This window comes from Pteropus alecto, unplaced genomic scaffold (genome assembly GCF_000325575.1).
Source record: "Pteropus alecto unplaced genomic scaffold, ASM32557v1 scaffold213, whole genome shotgun sequence".
In the NCBI taxonomy this organism is placed as follows: Eukaryota; Metazoa; Chordata; class Mammalia; order Chiroptera; family Pteropodidae; genus Pteropus; species Pteropus alecto.
Window position 1 is genome coordinate 3,353,342 of NW_006434829.1, and position 21,859 is coordinate 3,375,200.

The following is a 21,859-nucleotide window of genomic DNA, read 5'->3' on the forward strand; positions in this document are numbered from 1 at the left end:
CACCTCAGTTTTCGCATCTGCGTAGTGGGGGTTCTGCCGGGGCTCGGCCATGGGGAGGCAGGGGGCGAGCTCAGTAGACCAGTGTCAGAAGAGGCCGTGCCAGTGTTGGGGGTCGGATGTCAGCCACCGAAAGAGGTGGGCACACGTTAAGACCCAGGCCCGTACACGCGGCTGACTGCTGTAGAAAAAGGGTCTTTGCAGATGCGTCTTGAGATGAGGTCATCCTGGATTACTGGGTGAGCCCCAAGGTTAGGGCCTGGTGACCTTACAAGAGACAAAGAGAAGAGAGGATGGCCCAGTGAGGTGGCAGAGACCGGAGCGCGCCTGGGCCACAAGCCGAGGAGCTCCTGGAGCTGCCAGAAGCTGGAGGCGGCAGGAAGGAGCCTCCCCAGGCCTTCGGAGGGGCACACCGCTGGGACAGTCCCTCGATTTCAGACTTGGCCTCCAGAGCCGCGAGAGAATAAACTCCTCTTGGCTGTGGCTGGTGCCGATGGGCCAGACCTGGGAGGCGAGGTCAGCCTCCCCCCAAGTCCAGGCCCGAAGGTGCAGGGCGGGTGGCAGCCCAAGGGGCATCAGGTGCCATTTGCCATAACCACGTGTGGGAGATGGGCCAGGTTGGGGTGCCTGCCCAGCCCCCACTTTCACAGCCAGCGTGCGTCCCACTTCCGACTCCCGGGGCGTGTGGGTGCAGCCCCTCCCTCTGCCTGTCGTTGCGAGGGGCCTCTCAGGCCCCCCTCCAAGCTCCGTCCTCTCCGGAGAACATTCCTGCCCTTTGCTCCCCATCTCCCCTTTTCCCCGCCCTACCCCCACCCCCGAGGCTTTCCCTGGCCCTCTCTTGTGGCCTCCACCTGACCACAAGTCAGAAGCCACAGGTCACATCTGGCAGCCCGTGGGGCTGCGTTTGGATGTCAGACTGATTTATTGGGTTGGGTTTAGTCAGTGTTTTTAAAATAAAAATGGTGAATTGAGAGATGTCTCCAAATTGGACTTTATTCCCCTGAAAGAATTGGAAGCTGTGGGTCCCCCGGGCCACATTCCTGAGCGGGGGCCACCCCCTCCCTGGGCCCCACCTGCCCCGCTCCTCCACGGCTTGGCCTGGCCAGCGGGGTCGTGCTGTCCACAGCCCTCCCTCTTCCCCCTCCCTCCTTCCTGCCTGGGACCCTCCCTCCCTCCTTGACTGCTACCTCACTCCGCATTGCCACTCCCGGGCAGCACCGTCCCTGTCTGGACGCCTGGCCTGGAGGCCAGAGGACCTTGGGTTCTTGCTGATGACTCCATCGGGCACTTACTAATTAACAGGCTCCCTCGGGCTAATTGAGCGGCCCTCATGGGTCCGTCCAGCCTTGGGCAGAGCTGATCGGAGTGGGCGGGCCCTTTTCCCCTTGGCCTGAGCACCTGGCTGGCAGTAGTTGCCAGGCTCGTGGGAGGTGTGGGCCCCTTGGGTCCAGACTATCTTTTTGCTGGGGGTCAGGAAGGCGATTGCAAGGGAGGGCCGTTGTGGAGTGGGTGCGCCCCTGGCCGGGGACGTGCTGCTGGCGAGCTGTTCTTAGCGGCAAACATATTTGTCCTTGTCCACATGTGGCGGAGCACGTTCCCCCAGAGATCTGCCCGGCAATGCTAGGGATGACCCCATAAATTCTTTAGGAAGCTGTTCTTGAGGGCCCTGCTTGCGTGGAGGGGCGGGGGCAGGGAGGCATTTCCGGCAGCTACACAGCTGGGGACACCTTTACCATATGTCGGTGCAGGGAGGTCGGTGGGAAACGGGCCGCTGCCTTCCTTCCCAAGGGGTGGCCTCCATCTCCTTCAGGGCCTCGGCACGGGATGCGAGTGATGGGGTGGAGGCTCAGACAGGTGGGCAGAGGGGGAGAGAGTGGCTTTGGGCCTGGCCTGGCGCTGTGGGGCCCAGGGCCCTCTGGGGTCAGGGGGCAGAGAGTTTCAGATCAGCCTCTCCCTGTGTCCTGGCCGTCTGGGTTGGAGGTGGCCGTTAGGTCCTGAGGGGACGTAGGCCAGGGAGGAGGCCTTGACTGTGGTCCAGCGCAGCGCTTGGCTGTGAGGGGCTGCTGCGTGCTGGCCCCCCTGGCACTGCTGTCCCCTTCCACGGGCCAGCCCTGGCAGAAAGCTCCACCACAAAGTAGCACGGGCCCAGCCGGGAGGCCTCCCCGGGCGGGCGTGCGGTTCATTTTATTATTATTCTTTGAATCGTGACAAAAGATGGAGCGCTTCAGCCGTCCGTGAGTGCACAGTGCATTGGTGGTTAGGACCCAAGCATGGCTGTGCAGCCGTCACCTCTGTCCTCTCTGGAACGTCTTCATCTTGCAAAACCGAAACTCAGTTCCTGTTAGCCGCTCCCACCGCCCGGCCCCCGTGAGCGCCGTCCCACGTCTGTCTCCGAGTCCAGCTCCTGGGCGCCTCCCGTGAGTGGAATCACGTGGCACTTGTCCTGTGTCTGGGCAGCGTCAGAGACGTGCTCTCTGGCCCTTTCTCTCCCTGGTCATGGGTTCATTCCCGCCAGGCGGTGAAGCGGATGGACCTAAGACCCCAGCCCCTCATCCTGGGGTTGGGGCCACAGTCGCGGCTGTCCGTGAGTGGACGTGCTGCCCCCACGAGGGGCATGGTGCTGAGCCGACAGAGGTTGCTACTCTCGCCCCTGTGGCCCTCTCGTTCCTGGCCCCAGGGCGAGGGGTAAAGCGGTTTGCCCGGGTCACACAGCTGTGCCAGCGTCCCCCCCACTCCCACTGCTCGGACACCAGACAGACTGCTCTCTGGATCCCCTTAGGGTCAGCCGGGGGAGCCGGGTCTGGTGGAAGACACACCCCCTCCTGGGGCGCCCGGAGTGTCGTGAGGACTAGCGTGCGGACGGGCCGGGAGAGACGGGGCGGGGTGCATGAGATGCCCCAGGGGTGAGCGTGGCACGGCCCCGGCTCCCCGTGGAACCCTGTGACCTGGCGTGCGGAAGGGTTTGTCACGGCTGTGGTTTCTCCCTCTCTCTCTTCCTCTTATAATTAAACGGGGAAAAGAGTCAAGTAGGAAATGGCTCTGAGCAGATCCTGTGACGGGGTAGCAGGGCTGGGCCGTGCTGGCCGTCGTCCAGCGGACACACACGTACCACTTCAGCTGCAAACAAGCGGGCCTCCCGGGCGGCTCTGGCCAGCCCGCTTCCCTTCCGCTCCCCTCGGAGGGGGTGTGGGCGGGGAGTGAGGCCCCGGCCCGTGGTTTCGGGGATCGGAGCCGGGCCCGGCCGCTTCCTGGCCGTGTGATCTTGGGCAGCTGAGTCCTCCTCTCGGAGCCCGGCCTCCTGATCCGTTGAATGGGGATGATCGTGTTTGGCGCCCAGTGTGGGTGCCTGCGGCTGGGGTCCAGCCTGCTGACGGAGGGGGCGCTGTGTGGAATGGGGAGGGTGGGAGGTGGGATCAGGGCTGGTCACGGCGGAGCTGCTCCCGGGGTCTCCGGGCCCTTTTTCAGGGAGGGGAGGGACAGGCGCCTGGCGTGTGTCGCCCCAGCCTCTGTTTGTCCCGCAGGTTGGCGGAGGCCGTGGCCCTCCAGCGGGGCTCTGTCCCTTCTCCCCGTGGCTCCTGGGTGTTCGTCCCCTCGAGAGTCTGAGGCGGGCTCTGCTCAGGCCGCTGTACCCACCTCCCCAGACGCCTGGACCCCGTGGGCTGTGGGGTCCAGCAGAGGAGGGCGGGGTCCGACCACACAGCCCCCGCCTGCCGCGTGACCCCGCGCACGCCCCGCCCCTCTTTGGGCCTCGGTTTCCCCATCTACAGAGACAGGATGTTGAGTGAGATGCGTGCGGCCAGGTTTTAGGGCCGGGAGGTGCAGCGCCCCCTCCCCCCAACCCCGTCCAGACCCTGCGAGGCCCCGCTCACCCCCGGTAAGGGGTCCCCTCCTGTGTGACCTTCTGAGCAGGGACTCGCTCTGCTGTCTGGTCAGCCCGCTTCACCCAGCCTCAGTCTGCTCATCTCAGAGTGGGGCTAGCAACGCAACCCCCGCCTCCGATGGAGTCACCGTTGTAGGCTCCCCGCCCCTTCCCTGCCCCCCAGGATTCTGACCAGCGTGGGGCGTGACGCCCTCAGCTGTCGCTTCAGCAGCTCTTCTCTAGGCATGAGCTTTCTGGAACTTTCCGTAGGTCTTTCCCCAGGGACCCTCCTCAGACCCTCCATGGCTGGATCCTGGGGGTCGGACCGGAGGTGCTTCCCCCGGGGTCCTCAGTGCCAAGCTGGCTGGGGCTCGGGAAGCCATTGTGTGGGCTCGGGGGCTCCTGGGTGATGGTGCTCACCTGCGTCCCCCACGGTGACTGGCAGGGACTTGAGCTGGGAAGAGCAGTGGAGTAAAGGCCCCCATGGCCCTAGGGGTCGGTTTAAAAAGTGAGACCAGAAAAACCCTGGAAAATGGAACAGTTAAACTGATATCCATTAGTGTATATGTCCATCCATCCATTCGTTCCCTGTTGAGTACTTGGCTTTGGGATTCCCTGTTGGGACAGGCCTGTCCCTGGATGCCAGCTCTGATGGGCAGTCCTTTATGTCTGCTGGTTCACGGCTGTAAGCCCGGTGCCTGCACATTGACCAGCATGGGGCAGAGACCCATTTGGGATGGGTTTGTCCGGCCTGGTCCCAGCTTGGGGGTGCAGGGGGCAGCCCTGAGGGCAGCACCCCGAGTTGGGCTCTCGGGATGGTGACCCAAGCTCTGTATCAGGCTCTCGATTTAGCAGCCAACAAAACAAATATTTATCGAGCACCTACTGTTTTGGGTTAAATAGTGTCCCCTCCAAAATTCATGTCTACTTGGAACCTCAGAATGTGACCTGATTTAGAAAGAGATCTTCGCGGACGCGACTCGTTGAGATGAGGTGGCCCTGGAGTGGAGTGGGATGACTGGTGTCCTTGAGGATAGGGCAACTCCACACTGCAGACACAGAGATGCAGAGGAAAAAAGGCCCCCTGACCACAGAGGCTGAGGCTACCACAGGTCAGGGGACCCCGGGGCCGCTGGGAGCTGGCACGGACAAGGCAGCCTCCTCCCCGGGGCCTCCAGAGGGAGCACGGCCCTGCCCGCACCTTGATTTTGCAGTTCCGGCCTCCTGAGCAGTGAGAGAACAAATTCCTGTCGCTTTCAGCCCGTGCGTCACAGCAGCTGCAGGAAACGAGTACACCTACTGTGCGCCAGGCGCTGCGCCCCTGGGGATCCAGCAGTCACTCAAACATGGAGCAGCTACCCTACGTCAGATGCAGTCCTAGGTGCTGAAGAGACAGTGCTGAGAGGGGCCGGTGGGGCCGGCGGTCCCTGCCCACCGGTTCCCAGGGCACTGTCTGCCTGCACCGTGGCAGGCTCGTTGGGGGTGGGGGTGTAACAGCCGTGTCCCCTCTGTGGGGCCCAGACCTCCTGCATGCACACGCGTGTGTAGGTGCATGTGCCGGGGGCTTCCGTCCTGCCTGGCAGCTGGTTTTTAATTCTGAGGCTCCCCCCGCTCACCACAAGTTCCAATGTCGCTGCCCCTTCGTTTCAAGGAAATCACAGGGCTCGCGTGGCACAGATGGGCCCCCTCATCTCTGCGGTGCGGGCTCAGGTCTGAAGGCTCCCAGCAGATTTTAGCAGTTCTGTCGCCTGAACAAGCCCCCCTGTCCCCCCACCCCTGAAACGTCCCAGCCACAGCTGGCTGTAATTCCCCTGCCCCTCAGGTCCGAACCAGGCTGCCCAGGACACGGAAAATCCGTGGAATGTGTCTCGGTGAGGCCTCGGCAGTCCTCCCTGGGCTGGAGGGGAACATGGGGCTGGGAGCCCCCTCCCCAGCCGGAAGGGCCTCTGCCCAGTGGACTAGGGTGGACACGTGTCGGGGGCTCTGACCGCCTCTGCTGAACAGGGTCATTCACTGAGTACCTGCTGTGTGCCGGGCGCTGTGACTGGCCCCGGGGTGCAGCGGAGAGTAAGGTGGACGAGAAATCAGAGCCTGGGCAGTGTCGGAAGCCTTAGCAAAGCCACACAGTGGATGGGAACGGGACTCGGGGTAGCAGATTTGTGGGGTACTGCCATGCTGGACCTGTAACTTGTGAGGCTGTCCCGTGGGCAGCTGAGTGGCCCCTGCTGTGTGCCGCCCCCAAGGTGTGCATGGGAGTCCATTCGTGGGGCGCCCCTGCTGTGGACCGTGTGGGGACCCCCACCCCCGGCCCTGCCTGGAGTTTGAGGTGACAGCGCAGGCTCCATGGTGCCGTGGCCTGTGCCTTGGATGTGCAAGGCCTGCTTAGGGCTTGGGCCCAGAAGCGTCCTATGCCACCAGGCCAGGCAAGTCTTTGACCTCACTGAAGCGCCGTCCTTTGTCCTGGAGCCCTGACCTCGCCGAATTTGCCTCGTTGAGCACCTGCTGTTTACCAGACACGCGCCGTGCTTCACAGGCATGCTTCCTGGCGGCCGAGGACGGTGAGGCGCAGGGCCATGGGGCAGCGTGCCCAGGGAGGGGAACGCTGGGCTCTCGTCCCCAGGGGCGACTTGGCCCTGGTCACCACATGGCAGGCTGTCTGTAAGGCCGTCCCGCCATCTGCCACTTCTCGGTCACTGCTGCCCCAGACCCCCCAGCATCGTCTCCTAGGCCTCCCGGTGGGGGCCACCGTTGCTTTCCACATCCGGCTTGTCAAACACCGTGACCCTTTACTCTTCCGTCAGCCACCGGCGGTGGCTCCCCACGGCCCCTGGAATGACATTCATCCCTACGTGGCCCCATCTGTACCCCCGGCCCCCGCAGCCCTACTCTGCTTCCTGCTGCTGTGGATTTGCCTGTTTTGGATACACGGAGTCACACATACTGTGTGGCCTTCCGTGTCCGGCTTCTTCCCCGAGTCGTGTGTTCGGGGTCCCCCATGCCTCAGCGTGCGCCGGTGCTTCGCCCCTGGTTGGGGAGGACCCTGCTCCGTGGTGTGGCTGGAGCACAGCTCGTCCGTTCATTCGTCGGCTGAGGGGCGTTTGGGTCGCTTCTGCCTGCGGCCGCTGTGAATCGTGCTGCTGTGACATTTATTCGAGTCCCTCTTTTCGGTTCCTTTGGGCATGTGCCTGGGAGTGGAATTGTTGGGTCATATGGTAACTCTGTTTAGCATGCTGAGGAGCTGCCAAACTATTTTCCTATATAAATTTGTTTGAATTGGCAACAGACGTGGCTGAGGTTGGGAGGGGTGGATATTGGGGTTTATTTAAATAAGCTCGTGGCGAACGAGGGAGCTTGAGGTCCTCACAGTCCTCCAGCTTTGGGGACAACCTGCCTGTGAGGACACTGGACCAGGGAGCCGGTGGGCCGAAACCGTGACAGGTGGGCCGGCCGGGCTTCAGCCCCCAGCTCAGCAGTGGACACCCTGTGAGTTTTGAGGGAGTGGGAGGCCAGCCAGGCGCGGGCCTTGAGGGTGGGGATGTGGCCGAGGGTTCTCCAGGGCTGCTTGGAAAGGCGTCACCTCCCCAGTTTCTGGAGCCTGCATGCAGCGAGCATGTGGCAGAAGCCTGCCGTCCCCAGCCAGCATTTGGTTGGGCAAACGAAGTTAGAAAAGACGGCCACCACTTTATGCAGCACAGAATCAAAGAGACTTCAGAAGTGGCCCGTGCTGCCCTGGAGGCCCTGTGGCCCTGGCCCCGTGGCCCTGGCCCCCTGTCTCTGGCCCTGTGGCCCTGCAGGGGCCCAGTGGGCAGCTGTTTAAAACCCGGCGGGAGGGCAGAATGGAACGGGCTCTTCTGCTGCAGACGGCTGGAGTCTGCGGGGTGTGAGACCAGCGGGCACCAGGGGAATTCTGAAACCGGATCCAGCACTGGTGGCCGCGCCTGCCCGCTCTCCCAGGGCCAGTCCCCTGTCCCCAGCTGCAGGACAGTGGCCACCGTGCTCCTGGTAGGAATTGGTGCGGCAGCCCTTCCCCCTCCCGCATCCTAGGACTGGGCCCCGCGGTGACGGGACAGTGAAGGTCGCAGCAGCTCCTGCTGGCCGAGCCGGGCTTGTCCCCCGGCACGTGGCTCGCCCTGTCTCAATGGTGAAGCCCATGGGGTGGCTTCCTGGGCTGGTTGCAGGTGTGACGGTCTTGGCTCTGGACTTCTTCGGCTTTTCGGGGTCAGAAAGATTGACGGCCCACGCTGAAGGACTGCCCCCTCTGTGACTGCTTCCTTCCCTGCGTCACTCAGAACTTTGGTGGCAAGTGACAGAGACTCTGGTTGGGCTGGTGAAGGCGAAATACCAGCACCCAGCTCCTTTAAACAAAGACGCGGGCTTTGATTTGCCTTCAGGCACGGCCATCGTCGCCACCCGAACGTGCCCCTCCGGCTTCCAGCTCTGCCTTCCCGCCCGTCGGCATTGTTCTCGGGCAGGCTCCCGTCCCGCGTGGTCCCCAGGGGCTCCAGGCTCTCGTCCTCCCAGCTGAGACACCCAGCAGAGAGCCGGTTCCTGGTTCTGGCCGCAGAAGGCCCACGGCTGACTCTCACTGGCTCAGATAGGGTCCCATGCCCGTTCTCAAACCAGTCACTGGCCCAGGGGAAGCAGGAGTCTGATTGACCAGCCCTCGATCACGTGACCATCCTGGTGCCTGGGGAGTAAAGATAGTTCTGGAAAGTCAAGTCAAGGAGCAGAAGAGCGGGGTGGGTACAGGGGTGCAGTCAGGGCCTCACCCCTCTGACCGCCATGATCTCAGTCCCCCCCCAGCGCCTGTCCACGTTAGACTTCCAGCAGGCAGTGGAGGGCCAGGACGGCCACCCGTGGAGGACAGCTGTTCGTGGGGGCGGGGCGATGAGGGATGCCACTGCAGGAAGCTGGGGTACCTTCTATTTACCTGATCGCAGGAGGCCGCGTGGGGACCTCCAGGGGCTGGCCCTGGTGCCATCTTGCGTCTTTCTCGGCTCCGGGGGTGTGGGAATGGGAGATGCACGCAGTGGGGGCCTGATGGACACCCCTTTTCTGGGTGGCCGAGGGAGGAGGGTGTGGGCCGAGGAGCCTGCTGTGACCCGGGCGGGGGTGGGGGCAGAGCGTTGGCCAGCGGGGAAGGGAGAGGAGGATTCTGGGAGTGGTGAGGACCCCCAGAGATTTGTGGGTGAAGGCAGCTCCCGACCAGGGTCTCCTCACCCCCTTGAGGTGAGTTCTCTGTTCTTTCTGGGTCTCAGCCTCCCACCTGTGAAGCCAGCGGACAGTTCTCGAGATTCTGTCCAATGTGGACACGGGTGGTCTCTCTCGCCCCCCAGGGACCTCCGGGGGTCCACATGGCTCTTGTCCATGTCTTTGGCTGTGTCCTCAGTGTGGCCTTTGGTTCCTAATCCCCCGCCCCCAAACTCACACCTGTTCTGCCGTCACACTACAGCGTCACCCTCCTGCAGAGGGTCCCCCGTCAGGCCAGGCAGGCCCGGACTTGCTTGGGGTCACTCTGTGTGCGACCTGCGTCCTGCCCAAGCTGCTCGTGTCCCTGGCAGCCCGGGATGGGCGCGTGTGCCTCCCGGGCCCGGCCCTCAGGTGTCTCCCGCAAGCTTCCGGGTGCCCTCGGGGCACTTCTCCCCGGGGACTCGGATTCCCGCCGAGGCCTGGGGCTGGGATGGGGGGCCAGGGGCCTTGGGAGCTGCTGGGGTGGTGGGGCACGCCCGCGCGGTTGGGCTTCCTCCGCTGGCTGAGTGAGGACCCAGGTTGTGGCGGGGGACACACGTCTCCCCGATGTGGCTGGTGGGGCAGCCGCTGGCCCGGCCGGGGCTCGGGTCCTGCCCGCTGTGTCGCGTCTCCTTGCCGTCGGTGGCCACGGAAGAGGGCAGCTCTTGTTCCTGCACGCCGGAGAAGGGACTGGGGGCCACCGGGGTCCCCGAGGAGCTCTGCCCCCCGGCTGACGTTGCTGCTTTTCTGGTTTTCCCTCAGGTATCTGTGACAGGGCGGCCTGCGAGCAGATGACGAGGACTGGCGTTTAATATCGGTGGCCGTCGAGAAGGAGCTCACCCCAGAGGCCACCGTCATGTCAGGCTCCACGCAGCCCGTGGCCCAGACGTGGAGGGCCACCGAGCCCCGCTACCCGCCCCACGGCGTCTCCTACCCCGTGCAGATCGCCCGACCCCACACGGTAAGAGGCCTTCTTCTGTCACCGAGTCCCTGCCCTGTTCCCTTTTGTCCTCGGAGTCAGGGCTGGCGTGGCTCGCTGTGTCCGACGGGGGAGTGGGCGCCTTGGCAGAGACGCTGGCCCCTCGTCGTCTCTTCGCCGCCACTTTAATGCTGGGACCGGGGAGACGGGCCAGGCTGAGCTGGGTCTGCCTCCGAGTCTTCAGTGGAATTTGCGCGCAAACATGGAGCGCCTGCTGTGTACACTTTTCTCACAGCCCACCCCCCGCTGGGCTCCTTCCTTGCTCTAGGATTGGGGTCGCTTCCTGGGGGCCACTGCCGCAGCCCCTCCCCTCCCTGATCCTTGGCCTTGGTGTTTCCTCACCGTGGTGACGTTTGTGGCCCTAAGGGTCTGAGGCCCAGCATGTGTCCTGTCTCTGAGTCCCGATCTGGGGGTCCAGGCTGCTGGTTCTGCTTACCATGGGGGACAGCCTGCCGGTGGGGGAGCAGGGACTCACCCCTCCGCCCCCCTCCGCGTGGGGCCCTGTTTTCCACCTTCACCTTTAGGTGCGCGAGGGCGGGCCTTTGGTTCTGCCTTGTCGTCATTTATGGGCACCTCCTGTATGCTCTGTCCTCAGGTGCTCGCAGAGGGCTGTCGGAGTCCTGGTCCTGCCCCGTTTGGCCGCCTGGCTGCGTGGCAGGGGTCACGAGGCCCTGCAGCTGCAGCCGGGGTGGCAGCTGGCTCTGCTGACTTGTGTGTGGGCACGTGTGTGTCCCGCTGGCTGGTGCGGCCCCTCCTTGTGAGACACAGAGAGGAAATGGTGTGGGGGTGCATTTCTCTCCGTGAGCGAAGCGTGTTTGCATATGACCCTGCTGGCCCAGCCTGGGGGCGTCCCGTACAGTCGCCTCTTGAGGGCTCGGGCCCCCAGGATGCTTGTCACAGCCAGTGCCTCATGGGGCCCTGTGAGAACTGCCTGGGGTGGAGTCACCGGCTCCCACAGACTGCCTAGCGAAAGGGCCCCTCGCACCGTTACCCCGCTTTGCAGATGAGGGGACGAGGCAGGAGGTTTAATCACCGTGAGAAAGCGTCTGCTTCAGGCGCAGGGTCCGGGGCCCTGTCATTATTTGAGGCACCTACTGTGTGCCCAGGGCTGTGGAGCGTGCTCCGACAGGTAGACGGTTATTATGTGTTGCCATCGTCATTGTCATAGCCGCCAGCAGCCCCGACTCCAGAAATGGGGGCTCTCCTTACTGAGCGCCTCCCCCAGGGCGGACGGGGCGGACTTGCATCTGTGTGCGGTGCCCATGCTTCTTTCTAATCGCCCCACGGGGGACCCGTGGCTCCCCATTTTGTAGATGGGAAGTATTTCCAGCTGAGGAAGCAGGACAAGGGACCCCTCCGAGCCTCTGTCTTTCATCCACACACGGGGAGCGATGCGAACCCCTGCTCCTGATTCGCCTGTGTGCCGGGGCCAGCGCCCGGTGCCCAGCCCCAGCTGCCCTGATTCAGTCACTGTCACTCTTCGCTGCCTGGGGGTGGGGGAGGGGCCCAGCCGCCGCCTGCGGCTTCTTGTCCATTCCCGGCTGGTGCCAGCCGCTCTCCTGCTGTCTCCCACCGCCTCCGGCTTCTTGTCCCCTCCCGGCTTCTTGTCCCCTCCCGGCTGGTGCCAGCCGCTCTCCTGCTGTCTCCCATCCCTCTGCCGGCCCTTCCTCGGGGAGCCCTCCCCTAGGGTGGATGGGGTGGCCCTTCCTCGGGGAGCCTCCCACTCCATGGCCCCTGCCCCTGCTGTCCCTCCTGGTCCTTGTCCTCACTGGGCCCTCTGTCATTTGGGAGTCACCGGCTGACCCCAGACACCTCCTGTTCGGCCCGCACTGGGCTGTCAGTGATGCAGGGTGTGGCTGGACAGTTCCCAGTGGTCATCGCACCCTCCAGGCAGGAGGCTAAGGCCGGGGGTGAGCAGGGCCCTGGATGGCTACGAGGTGGGGTGTCCCTAACCTGTGTGGTGGCCGCAGTGGGCCCCACTCCCTGCCTGCTCTGCCTTGTGCTGCGGCAGCCCAGTCAGGGGTCCTGCTTATTACTGCAAGGCAGGAGCGGGGGCCGGGGTCTCGCTGTCCTGGGCATGCGTCTGGGGCTGCAGCCACTTTCCCTCAGCTTCCCACCAGCCCATCCTAGGAGATGCTCCCCTTTTCTGAGTCCTTGGAAGACAGGGTGGGTGAAAGGGGAAATCAAGGCACAGAACGATGGCTCCCCTGCCTAAGGGCCAGGTGGGAGCTGGGGGAAGGTGGGGATGCTGATGCCTTGCACAGAAGCTGAGGCAGATCTGCTGGGACGTGGGGCGGGGCCCGGACCCAGTGACCTGTGACTGTCCTAGGCCTCGGCTCGCTCCCACACACTCTCCCGCAGGCTTGGCTCCTGGGGTGGCACCTGCTGGCCTCAGAGGCCTCCAGGGTGCTCTAGGCATAGGGCGGCCTTGACAGCCGGTCCCCGCTGGAGCCCAGACAATCTCCAGCTGTGGCTTTCAGTCCCCGACCCTCCCGATTTGCTGAGTGACATCGGCTGCTCACTGCACCCAGTGGGGCAGCTCCAGTGTTCCCATCTGTACTGTGCGCGCTGTGGGTCTGAGCAAGGCGCTCGGGGTGGTGAATGCACGTGGCAGACATTTCTTTCCCCCTGGCGGGGTGGCAGGAAGCCCAAGGAGGGCCTCGGCCCCCAGACTGCAGGCCCTGAGCTCCCAGAGAGGTGGTGGGAATGGCCTCCTCTGCTGGCCGTGCTTCAGCCTGTGTCATCTGCCGGCCGCTGGTGTGTTATGCCCAGTGCAAATGGAAGCGTGGGTCTTGCTGTGCTGACAGACCAAGGCCGGGGAAAGGCCCCAACCCCGACCGGCCTCAGGCACACTCCGTGCCGCCGTGGATGTCAGCGTGCTCGTGGCTCGTGGAGTCTCGTCTGCCCCGCCTGCATGCTCTCCCCGTGCGCGGTTCCCTCCCGCCCAGTATCAAGACCCCACGTCTTTCCAGAGTGTCCTAGAGACCCCTGGCCCCAAGGGTCTCCCAGGATTGAGGATCCCGATAGACCCCCGCCTCCTCGCCTCCTTTGGGGCTTTCTGGGGCCCAGCTCAATTCTGTATTTTCCCCCCAAGGCCCCTGGAACCTGAGCTCTCCTGGGCTCCTGCAGCCCTTGTGCTAAATGAAGGTGTTGAAGCCGGAAGACGTGGGTCTGGGTCTCGGAGCTGCTTCCTGCCACGTGGTCTCGGCACGTTAGGTGACCTCTCTGTGCCTCCCTGTGGATGGGCCGTTCAGGGCACGGGCTCTGGAGTCGGACGGCTATGCTCACGCCCGGCCGCAGAGGTCCCAGGAGACTTTGGACGAGGGGCCCCATGGCCCTGTGCCTCAGTTCCCCCGCTGCTGACCGAGGGTGGTTATGGGATCGGGAGGATTGAATTAGCCGGCGTGTGCAGAGGCCTTTGCCCGATGCCTGGAGAGGTAGTACGTGCCGTTGCAGTGGGACAGCGGTGACTCGGATGACACCACTCGCTGTGACGACAGTGCAGCCGTGTGCTTTCCACCCTGTCCTCAGGGCACACTGTGGGCTTTTCCTCTAGAGGGAGGGTCGCTGTCACAACTCCTTGGCACCACTGCTGTTGTCTCGTGAAAGTGGCTCAGCCAAGACGTAAAGCCATGGCCGTGGCCGCGAGCCAGTGACAAGTGACGAAACGGGCTGAGCCAGGCTGTGGCCTTGGGCTGCTGACTCCTGCCCTAGGTCAGTGCTTATCAAACTCTCTGGGGGAAGGGCCAGTCTGCTTAATTTCCACTTTGTCACAAATCGATCCATGGTCCTACTGCATGTGACTGTGTTTGCAGATGCGGGGGGCGGGGTGGGGTGCTCGAGGCCGAGGCCAGCAGGCCTAAGGGCGGAGGTTAGTGTGTACACGGCAGGAGTGGCCCCTCAGATGCTTCTTAGAGGAACTTTGCTGACGAGCTCGTCCCACTTGGCTTCTGAACTGGGAAGCTGAGGTCAGAGAGTTTATGCAGTGGGCCGTCCATGCCCACGCCACGGGGGCCCCACGTGTCACGGGCTTCCCTCTGCCTCAGTTGGCAGGGGTAGGCGCCGTCCTGCTGAGACCCTCTCCCGAGGGACTAGACTGTCTGTCTCTCTGCCACTTGGCTCATTTTGCTATTGTGTGCAAGGGCAGATGGGAGAAACGCCCCCGGCAGACCGCAGGGCCTGGCGACGCCCGCCTCTGTGCGTGCACACGCGGGGTTTCTGTCCGTGCACACGCGGGGTCTCTGTCCAGCGGCCTTGCCAGAGTGATCCCGGCGGCCCTCGCTTCCCGCCTCCAGCCCTTTCTTCTTCCTTCTCCCCCACCCCGTTTGTGAGCACCTGGTGCTTTGGGCTAGACGTCGTGGTGTTCGGGGGCGGGGGTGGCCGAGCCCTGCTCTGCCTTCTGGGAGCTGCCCTCAGCCTTGGGGTACATCCCTGGGAGAATTAAGGGGGCCGAGAGGTAGGAGGCACAGAGGCCTCCCCCCATCTGGGTCAGTCACCCGTTTCAAAGATGAGGACGCGGAGGCTCAGAGGGTGTGAATGATGCACCTCTGGCCGGAGGCCTCGCGGCTCTGGTTCCACACGGGGCTGCCCAGGAAGGCCTCGCCTCCCCGTTTCTGCCGTGGAGGGTGATGGTGTCCGGGTGATGGTGTCACCCTCGCTGGCCGCCGGCCTCCCATCTTACACACGGTTCTGGAGGGTCTGAAACACACACATTTTCTACATGCCTACCTGGCGTCAACCGGTTCTCTTCAGAGAAATAACTATTTAAAAAAGATTAGGCCGGGCAGACAAAGAATGACTGTAGTTTTCATGGAAAATTGGGAGAATTTTAGGACAGGTGCCGAGAAGAAAATAAATCCCACGCCATCCCACTCTGCCCTGAGCCGGACTCGTGTCAGACATCGCTAACCGATGGCCACACAGGGTGTAACTGGCTGCTCTAGGCAGACAGAACTAATCGATTTGGATCGGTGCACGAATAAAGCCTGTCCAGTTCTCTCCTTTGAAAGACTTGTTTTCTATCTTTTCTATCTCGCATTTGAATGTTTCTCAGATCAGGGCGTGTTGGCAATCGGGGTCCACCTAACTTGTTAACGTTTACTTTTCCTCTGGGTGATGCTGGGGAACGGACGGCATTTTACTAAAGGGAGGAGGATTTTGGCCAAAGCTCATTCTGACTTTGGTCTGTGCTTACTTTACATCTGTGGGTGGGCTTGTCCTTCGCTTCGCGGCCTGGTCTCTGAGCCCCACAGACCCTCCCCTGGTGTGCGAGGCCCGGGCCTCGCTGGGCACCCTGGCCAGGCGTGAGGCCGCGCATTTTCCCAGTCGTCTCTGCCGACAGGCAGGCTCGTCGTCTCGTCTGGGAAGTGGGCAGAATCGCAGAGCGCTCGCTGCAGGCCGAGCGAGGCCGCGTGTGCAGGCGCAAGCACAGCGCTGTATGCGCCCCTTCTCACGGGCAAGGGGCCCCATGGATGCCTGCGGGCCTCGGGGCCAGGCGAGGACGTGGGCGAGGACGTGGGCGAGGACGTGGGTGGGCCCTGGGCGGAGGACCCCTCACTCTGCCTCCGAGTATAAAGCCGGCCGAGCCACAGCGTCGCACCCACCTGCCCTGTCCTCTGGCTGCAGGACGTTGGCCTGCTCGAGTACCAGCACCATCCGCGGGACTACAGCTCGCACCTGTCGCCTGGCTCCATCATCCAGCCCCAGAGGAGGAGGCCCTCCCTGCTGTCCGAGTTTCAGCCTGGAAGCGAAAGGTGAGGCTCAGGGCCACAGAGCCGCTTCTCGGGGGGGCGGGGAGGGGGAGCATGCAGGAGCAGGAGCTTGCCTGGGCTGCTGTTGAACGAGGGGTGTCCGGCTGTGTGTTTGCCCTGGGGCTTGGGGCGGGGAAGGGGGTGGGCAGGGAAGAGCCATGTGGTCTCTGGGTGTGCGGCCCAGGCAGGAGAGAGTGACCAGCAAGATGTGGGGGGAAGGGGGACAGCGGGGCTGGGTCACTGGTTGGGTGGGGCGTGTCCACACCTGGGTACACGCGGGGAGCCCCCTCCTTCCTCCGCTTTGTCCTCCTCCTGTTCTCTGGGTCCCTTCCCATCCCCTGGCCGGTGGACGAGGCCCTCTGGTGTCTGCTCACTGCAGGGCCAGCCTAGCTTCGCGTAATCCGGGTGTGGGGAGTGAGCCAGTGTGGCGGTGTGGGCACCGCCGCTGCCCGACCCCAGGGAGGGCCGAGGCCGGAGCAGGGCCCCACGACGCCCGAGGCAGTGATAGCACAGGCTGCTTACGGTCCTCGGCGTCTGACCCGCGCTGGCCGTTCTGGGCTGTGGGCGTCGGGACAGACGGCCTTGCCTGCAGGGAGCCCACGTGCCACACACACACGGGGTGACTCCAGAATGTGGCAGCAGCCGCTTCGCTGGGGTGGCCAGGAAAGGCCTCTTCAGAGGAGGGACTCCTGCTTGCTTCAGAGCCGGCCATTCAGAGAGCAGGTTAAGGCTTCCAGGCAGCGAGAGCAGCGCGTGCAAAGGCCGGGGGCCGGGAGTGTGCGTGGAGTGTGTCAGGGGGGCCCGGAGCCCGGGACCAGGGTGAGCAGCCGCTGGGGGCGGGAGGGCGAGCTTCACAGGGACCGTGGGGCGGTTTTGCGCTTCAGAGGCACAGGATGTCACTCCTCCTCTAAGGTCCTTCAGGCTGTGTGTAGGGGCTGGGGCACCACCAGGGCCGGGCTGGCCCATCAGCTGCTCCTGTCACCTTGCGGAGGCTGCAAGGTTGACGGATACCTGCGTTTGTCATGGGACAGAACTCCAGAGGCCTGGCCGGAGCCCTGTGCGGCGCACGTACCCCGGAGGTATCCCACGCAGGGAGGCCACCTCCAAGGGCCAGGGCGGCAGTCTTCCAGGAGGAGCAGGTGCACTTGAGTGGGTGGACGCTTCAGAGGCGGGCGGGGAGACTGCTGCTGAGGGGGGATGCCCTGTGTGCGGAGACATTCGGGAGAAGGGGCGGCGTGGAGGGAGCCGGCGTGTGAGTGCCAGGCAGGTAGGTGCCTGGCAAGCGCAGGGCCCTGAGGCAGGAAAGCGGGGGCCAGGTGGGCAAGGGCCAGACAGGGCGGGGCCCGGCCGTGAGGGGCGTGAGTCCGGACCCCATGCCGTGCTGATTGGAGTGAGCATTGGCAGAGGCGGTGTTCGGGCTGTGGCTGGCGGCGGAGGCTGGGCGTCTTGGCTCTGCTGTGCTGTGCGTGCTCAGGCAAGGCCGTGACATCTCTGTGCCAGCTTCCTCCTCCACAGACTGGCAGGGAGGAGGAAGGGGAGCCAGGCAGGAGCGATGAGGCTGGACAGCCCTCAGCGCCGCTCCAGGCAGCCGGGCTGAGCTGCAGAGACAAGGCCACGCCGAGCAGCTAGAGCGCTGTCGTCGGCTGGCGCTGTCAGCCCTGGGTGGGTGATGTGCAGATGGCACCATGTGTGTTGTCATCTGTGTTAGGTCCACGGTGCTTCTCAGACGCAATTGTTGTACCCACGGATCACCTGGAGATCTTGTGTAAGTGCAGAGTGTGACTCAGGTTTGGGGTGGGATCAGGCCTCTGCGTCGCTCGTGGCTCCAGGCGGGGCTGGTCCTGCTGGTCCTTGGGCCACACTCGGGCGAGGCCGTGCGGAGTCATGGGGCACCCGCTTCTGCTAAACACAGCGAGCGAACGTCGACCGCAAGGAAGACAAGTCTGTCCGAGTCCCGCGTGCCCTTGGACAGGCGGGCACTTGCCTCGCAAGGTCGGGGAGGGCCCGGTGCTCGGTAGGTGCTCAGCGGCGTGCAGTGGGCGTGACGCCGTGTGCCCTTGGTTCCTGCAGGTCCCAGGAGCTTCACCTGCGAACTGAGTCCCACTCGTACCTGCCGGAGCTGGGCAAGTCGGAGATGGAGTTCATCGAGAGCAAGCGCCCTCGCTTGGAGCTGCTGCCCGACCCCCTCTTGCGGCCCTCCCCGCTGCTGGCCACCGGCCAGCCCGGGGGCTCCGAGGACCTGTCCAAGGTAAGGCCTGGGCCCCAGCCGGGCGCTCCACTGCTGCGGGCTGTGTGCGAGGTACCGGGGAGGCGGGAGGGACCGCTTGGGCGAAGGCTGGCGGGGGTCCGAGCACAGGGCGCTGGGAGGCGGGCAGCTCAGGGAGGAGGAGGCTGAGGTGGTTCTGGGGGGCATGGCCCGGCTGGAGCGGGGCCGCCCCCACTGCGTGTGTCCTGGCTGTGGGGGCCACCATCCCCCCCCGCCCCCGCGTGTCCTGGGGGCTCTTTTGTCACTTGCTTGCGGAACGGAAAGCACGCAGAGGTGGGAGGAGCACAGATGTGTGCAGACCGGGCGTCGGGCTGCGGCTGTGGTGGGTCCCGCTCTGCCAGCCGAGCTCACGGCTTTCAGCCCGGAAGCTTGTTTGGGGACTTCGCTCAGAGGGGCCGACTGCGGCGCCCACAGCCGAGTCACAGCCAGCGGCCCAGGGGCTTCTGTCCCTGCGGGTGGCCCTGCTGCCTCGAAGCCGTGATTTCATGGTTCTGCCTGGGCTGGGGCGGGGACTGTGGCCAGCGGGCGTGCTTGTCCTTGGTGGCCGTGTGACGGATGTCCCTTCCACGCGTGCTGAGCTGTCCCACGGGCTTCGTCACAGCCGCGAGGACACATTAGCTCGTGAGCGGCCTCCCAGCTGCCAGCGCGTTGCTGTTCATCCCGCTGCGGCTTTGGGGGGGTGGGGTGGGGACGGGGAGCCAGGCAGGCGGACAGAAGTGGCCCACGCAGGCCCGCCGGGTCCTCGTCTCCGCCCGGCGCCAGAGGGGGTCGAGTGGTGGGGTTTTAGGCGGAGCTGGGCCCTTCGTTCGGGAGTGAGCAGGAAAGGGAGTGACGGTGGCGACAGGTTCACGGTGACACGGGCCATGTGCCAGGCGCGAGCATCTTCTCCGCCCCAGAAGTGCAACCTGCCTCCTTCCCCTTTTGTAGACGGGGTCCCAGGCCCCGTGAGCAGAAGCCACCTGCCTGCGGCCGCGGGGAAGTCGGGAGTGGGCGCCGAAGCCCAGGCCGCCCAGCCCGCAGCCGGCCCTGCCCGCAGGGCTGTCCTGTCGCAGGCTTGGCCTCTGGTCTCCCTGGTGGGGCCCCGCTCCCCATTCACCCTCCTGCCCTTAGCACCCGAGTCTCCTTCCTCGTCCCTGTGGCCTTGACTGCCCAGCTGCCGGGGAGGGGCCCTGAAGTGGGGCCTGGACAGATGGGGGTGCGGGATGTGTGAAGGGTCCACAGGGCCAAGCCAGCGAGGGTTCCTCCTTGCCCTGGGCACTGGATCCCTGAGTGGGTCATGCCCTGCTCTCAAGTCCGGTTCTGCCCAGACAACCAGGCTAGCTCTCCAGAACATGGGCCAGAGCCCTCGGGCCTGTGGGTTCTTGCGAAGGTCCGTGTCACATGGCTCTGAATCGGCTGCTCGTCCCTCTCCTCCTCGTGGCTCCCTGGGGGGCTCCCTCCCCCCCACGTCTCTGTCTGTCTGTCCGTATCTCTTTGTCTCTGCTTCTGTGTGTGTGTGTGTGTGTGTGTGTGTGTGTGTGTGTGTGTGTGTCTACGTCTGCGCCTCTCTGCTTAAGTCTTTCGTACTCCGCTTGTTCTGTTTGTCTGTCTCTGTGTCCGCTTTTCTCTGTCTCTGTTCCTCTCTGTGTCTGCGTGTCTGCCTCTGCCCGGGTCCGTGCGTACGTCCATGCCTGTTCCTCTCTGTTTCTGTCTGTCTGCGTCTCTGTTCTCCGGGACCCCGGGGATGGGCCCTGTGCGGGCCTGGCTGGACCCACTCCTGCAGTTGCTGTGGGCTGGTGAAGAGCATTTGGAGAGTGTGAGCACATTGTCTGTCAGCAGCGGAAGAGGCCGGGGAGCGACGGCTCCCAGAGCGGTCCGATGTTTGCGTCTGCTCTGTGGAATGCAGCTGGATGCATGAGACAGGAATTCGATGGGATTTTTTTTTTTTTTTTTAAACGGTCTTCCTCCCTCCCTGGCTGTGTTCCTTTTTTATATAGAAATGTTTTGTTTCCTAACGCTTCCCTGCCTTGTGCCTCTGCAGTCCTGTGGCATCAGAGGCTTCCTGTGGGATTCACCTAGCTCTGTGAGGGACCGTTCCTGAAAGCCCCTTTGTGTGTCTGCTATCTGCTGGCTGAGAGGGACAGAAAGCCCATGCCAGACGCACGGAACAGGAGCCCTGGCTTACATAACCGCCATCCGAGGGCTGCTTGATGGCAGGCGCGGCTCTGTCCCGGGGCCGTGGTGAGCTCGGGCCCCATCGCTGACCGTCTCCTGGCTCTGCCACGTGGTCTTGGTGTGTTAAACGAGAAGGCAGTTTGACCCTTGGGGCCTCTGTCTTCACTCCTTCGAGGCCCCGTTTCCGGCCCGGAGCCGTTTCCCCTTTGCTTTGAGCCGGCCAGCCGGAAGCTGCCCTGGGGCTGGGATGCGGGGTTGGGGCACATCTTCGGCCCTAAGGCTTTTTCTGCCTCCCGTTTTCAGATTTGCATAATGAGTTTTTTGTTGTCTTTTTTTCCTACACCAGCCTGCATTTTTACACAGGGACATTGATGGGGAAAAGGGTGCCAGGTGCTTGCTACCTGGCGGCCGTTTGGGGTTTCGGTTTGCTGTTCTCCTCCGTTGGGTCTGGGCCGAAGCGAAGGCAGCAGCCATCAGGGGACCCGTCCGGAGGCCTGGTCTCTAGGTCCCCCAGTCCCTTGGTCCCCCGTCCCATTCCTGGGACACTCAGCCCTGGGGGTGGTGCTCTCTGCCTCCCCCGTGTGCACACGCAGCGTGAGCTTAGCCGTGTGGAAGCGAGCAGGCCAGGGGCATTCAGGACGCTCCTAAAACCTGTGCAATGCAACCACCGCCTCTGCTAGTTCCAGAACGTTCTCACCGTCCCAGGAGGCAGCCCTGGGCCCGTCAGCAGTTGCTCCCCGTCGGTTCTCCTTGGCCCTGTCTGCCTCCCGTCTCTACATCTGGACACTTGACATGAGTGGGGCCGCACGCTGCGTGGCCTTTTGCATCTGGCTGCTTTCGCTCAGCGTGACGTTTTCAAGCTTCGTCCCTCGTAGCGGGTGTTAGCGCTCCATGGCTTTTTCATGGCTGAATCACATTCTGCCGTGTGGAGCCATCACATTTTACTTACTTACTCAGTCGTGGTTGGATCCGCGTGTGCCATTTTGGCGAGAATGAGCGCTAAGCCTGCGCCTTCAGGAAGAGCCCGCTGAAGCAGGCAGCCTTCACCCACCGAGGCCTCAAGGCAGAGTCTCCATCGACTCGCCCAGCAGGTCCTGGCAGCTGCCACGTGCTTCATGTAACCCCGGGCCGGCCCTGCCGGCTTTGGGGACGGAAACCTTCATTTTGCTAATGTTGCTTTTGAGAATTATTCCTGGGTTGGCCTTACAGTTCTGGGGTGTCCTGATCCCCGAAGCCTTTCCATCCACAGCCCTCATTCTCGTTCCGTTCCTCTCCCTTCTCAGTCCTGGGAGGAGGTCGGAGGTGGGAAGGGGAGCTGTTTCCTACGGCAGAGTTGAGACTGGGCTCCAGGATCCGTGTCACTGGTCCACCTTTTCCCTCCAGGAACCCTGAGACGGGAATGGGACTGCTGGGGAGACCAGGCTAGTGTCCTGGGGGCGTGGAGAGAGGGGGGTGGGGAGGGGGCGTGGGCAGGCGGGTCTCATTTCAGCTGGCTCAGAGGTGGCGTTGGCACTCTGTGTGGTGCTAAGAGCTGTGCAGAGGCCCGCAGGTGCCAGAATGCGAGAGGCACTTTAGGTTTGGTGAGGGAGGGCGTCAGGTGCGCACAGCCCCGCGTCTACCAGTGC

The 21,859-nt window shown here is 63.8% G+C and overlaps 1 protein-coding gene across 1 annotated transcript in view; it reads left to right on the top strand.

Moving 5' to 3' along the window:
* NCOR2 (nuclear receptor corepressor 2) overlaps positions 1 to 21,859 on the top strand; it is a 165,081-nt gene that overhangs the window by 17,821 nt on the left and 125,401 nt on the right. The window contains exons 2-4 of the mRNA XM_025045498.1: positions 9,848 to 10,046; positions 15,690 to 15,817; positions 17,885 to 18,062. Of these exons, the coding sequence (XP_024901266.1) occupies positions 9,942 to 10,046; positions 15,690 to 15,817; positions 17,885 to 18,062 (411 nt within the window). The 5' untranslated portion in view covers positions 9,848 to 9,941. The remainder of the gene's footprint in view (positions 1 to 9,847; positions 10,047 to 15,689; positions 15,818 to 17,884; positions 18,063 to 21,859) is intronic.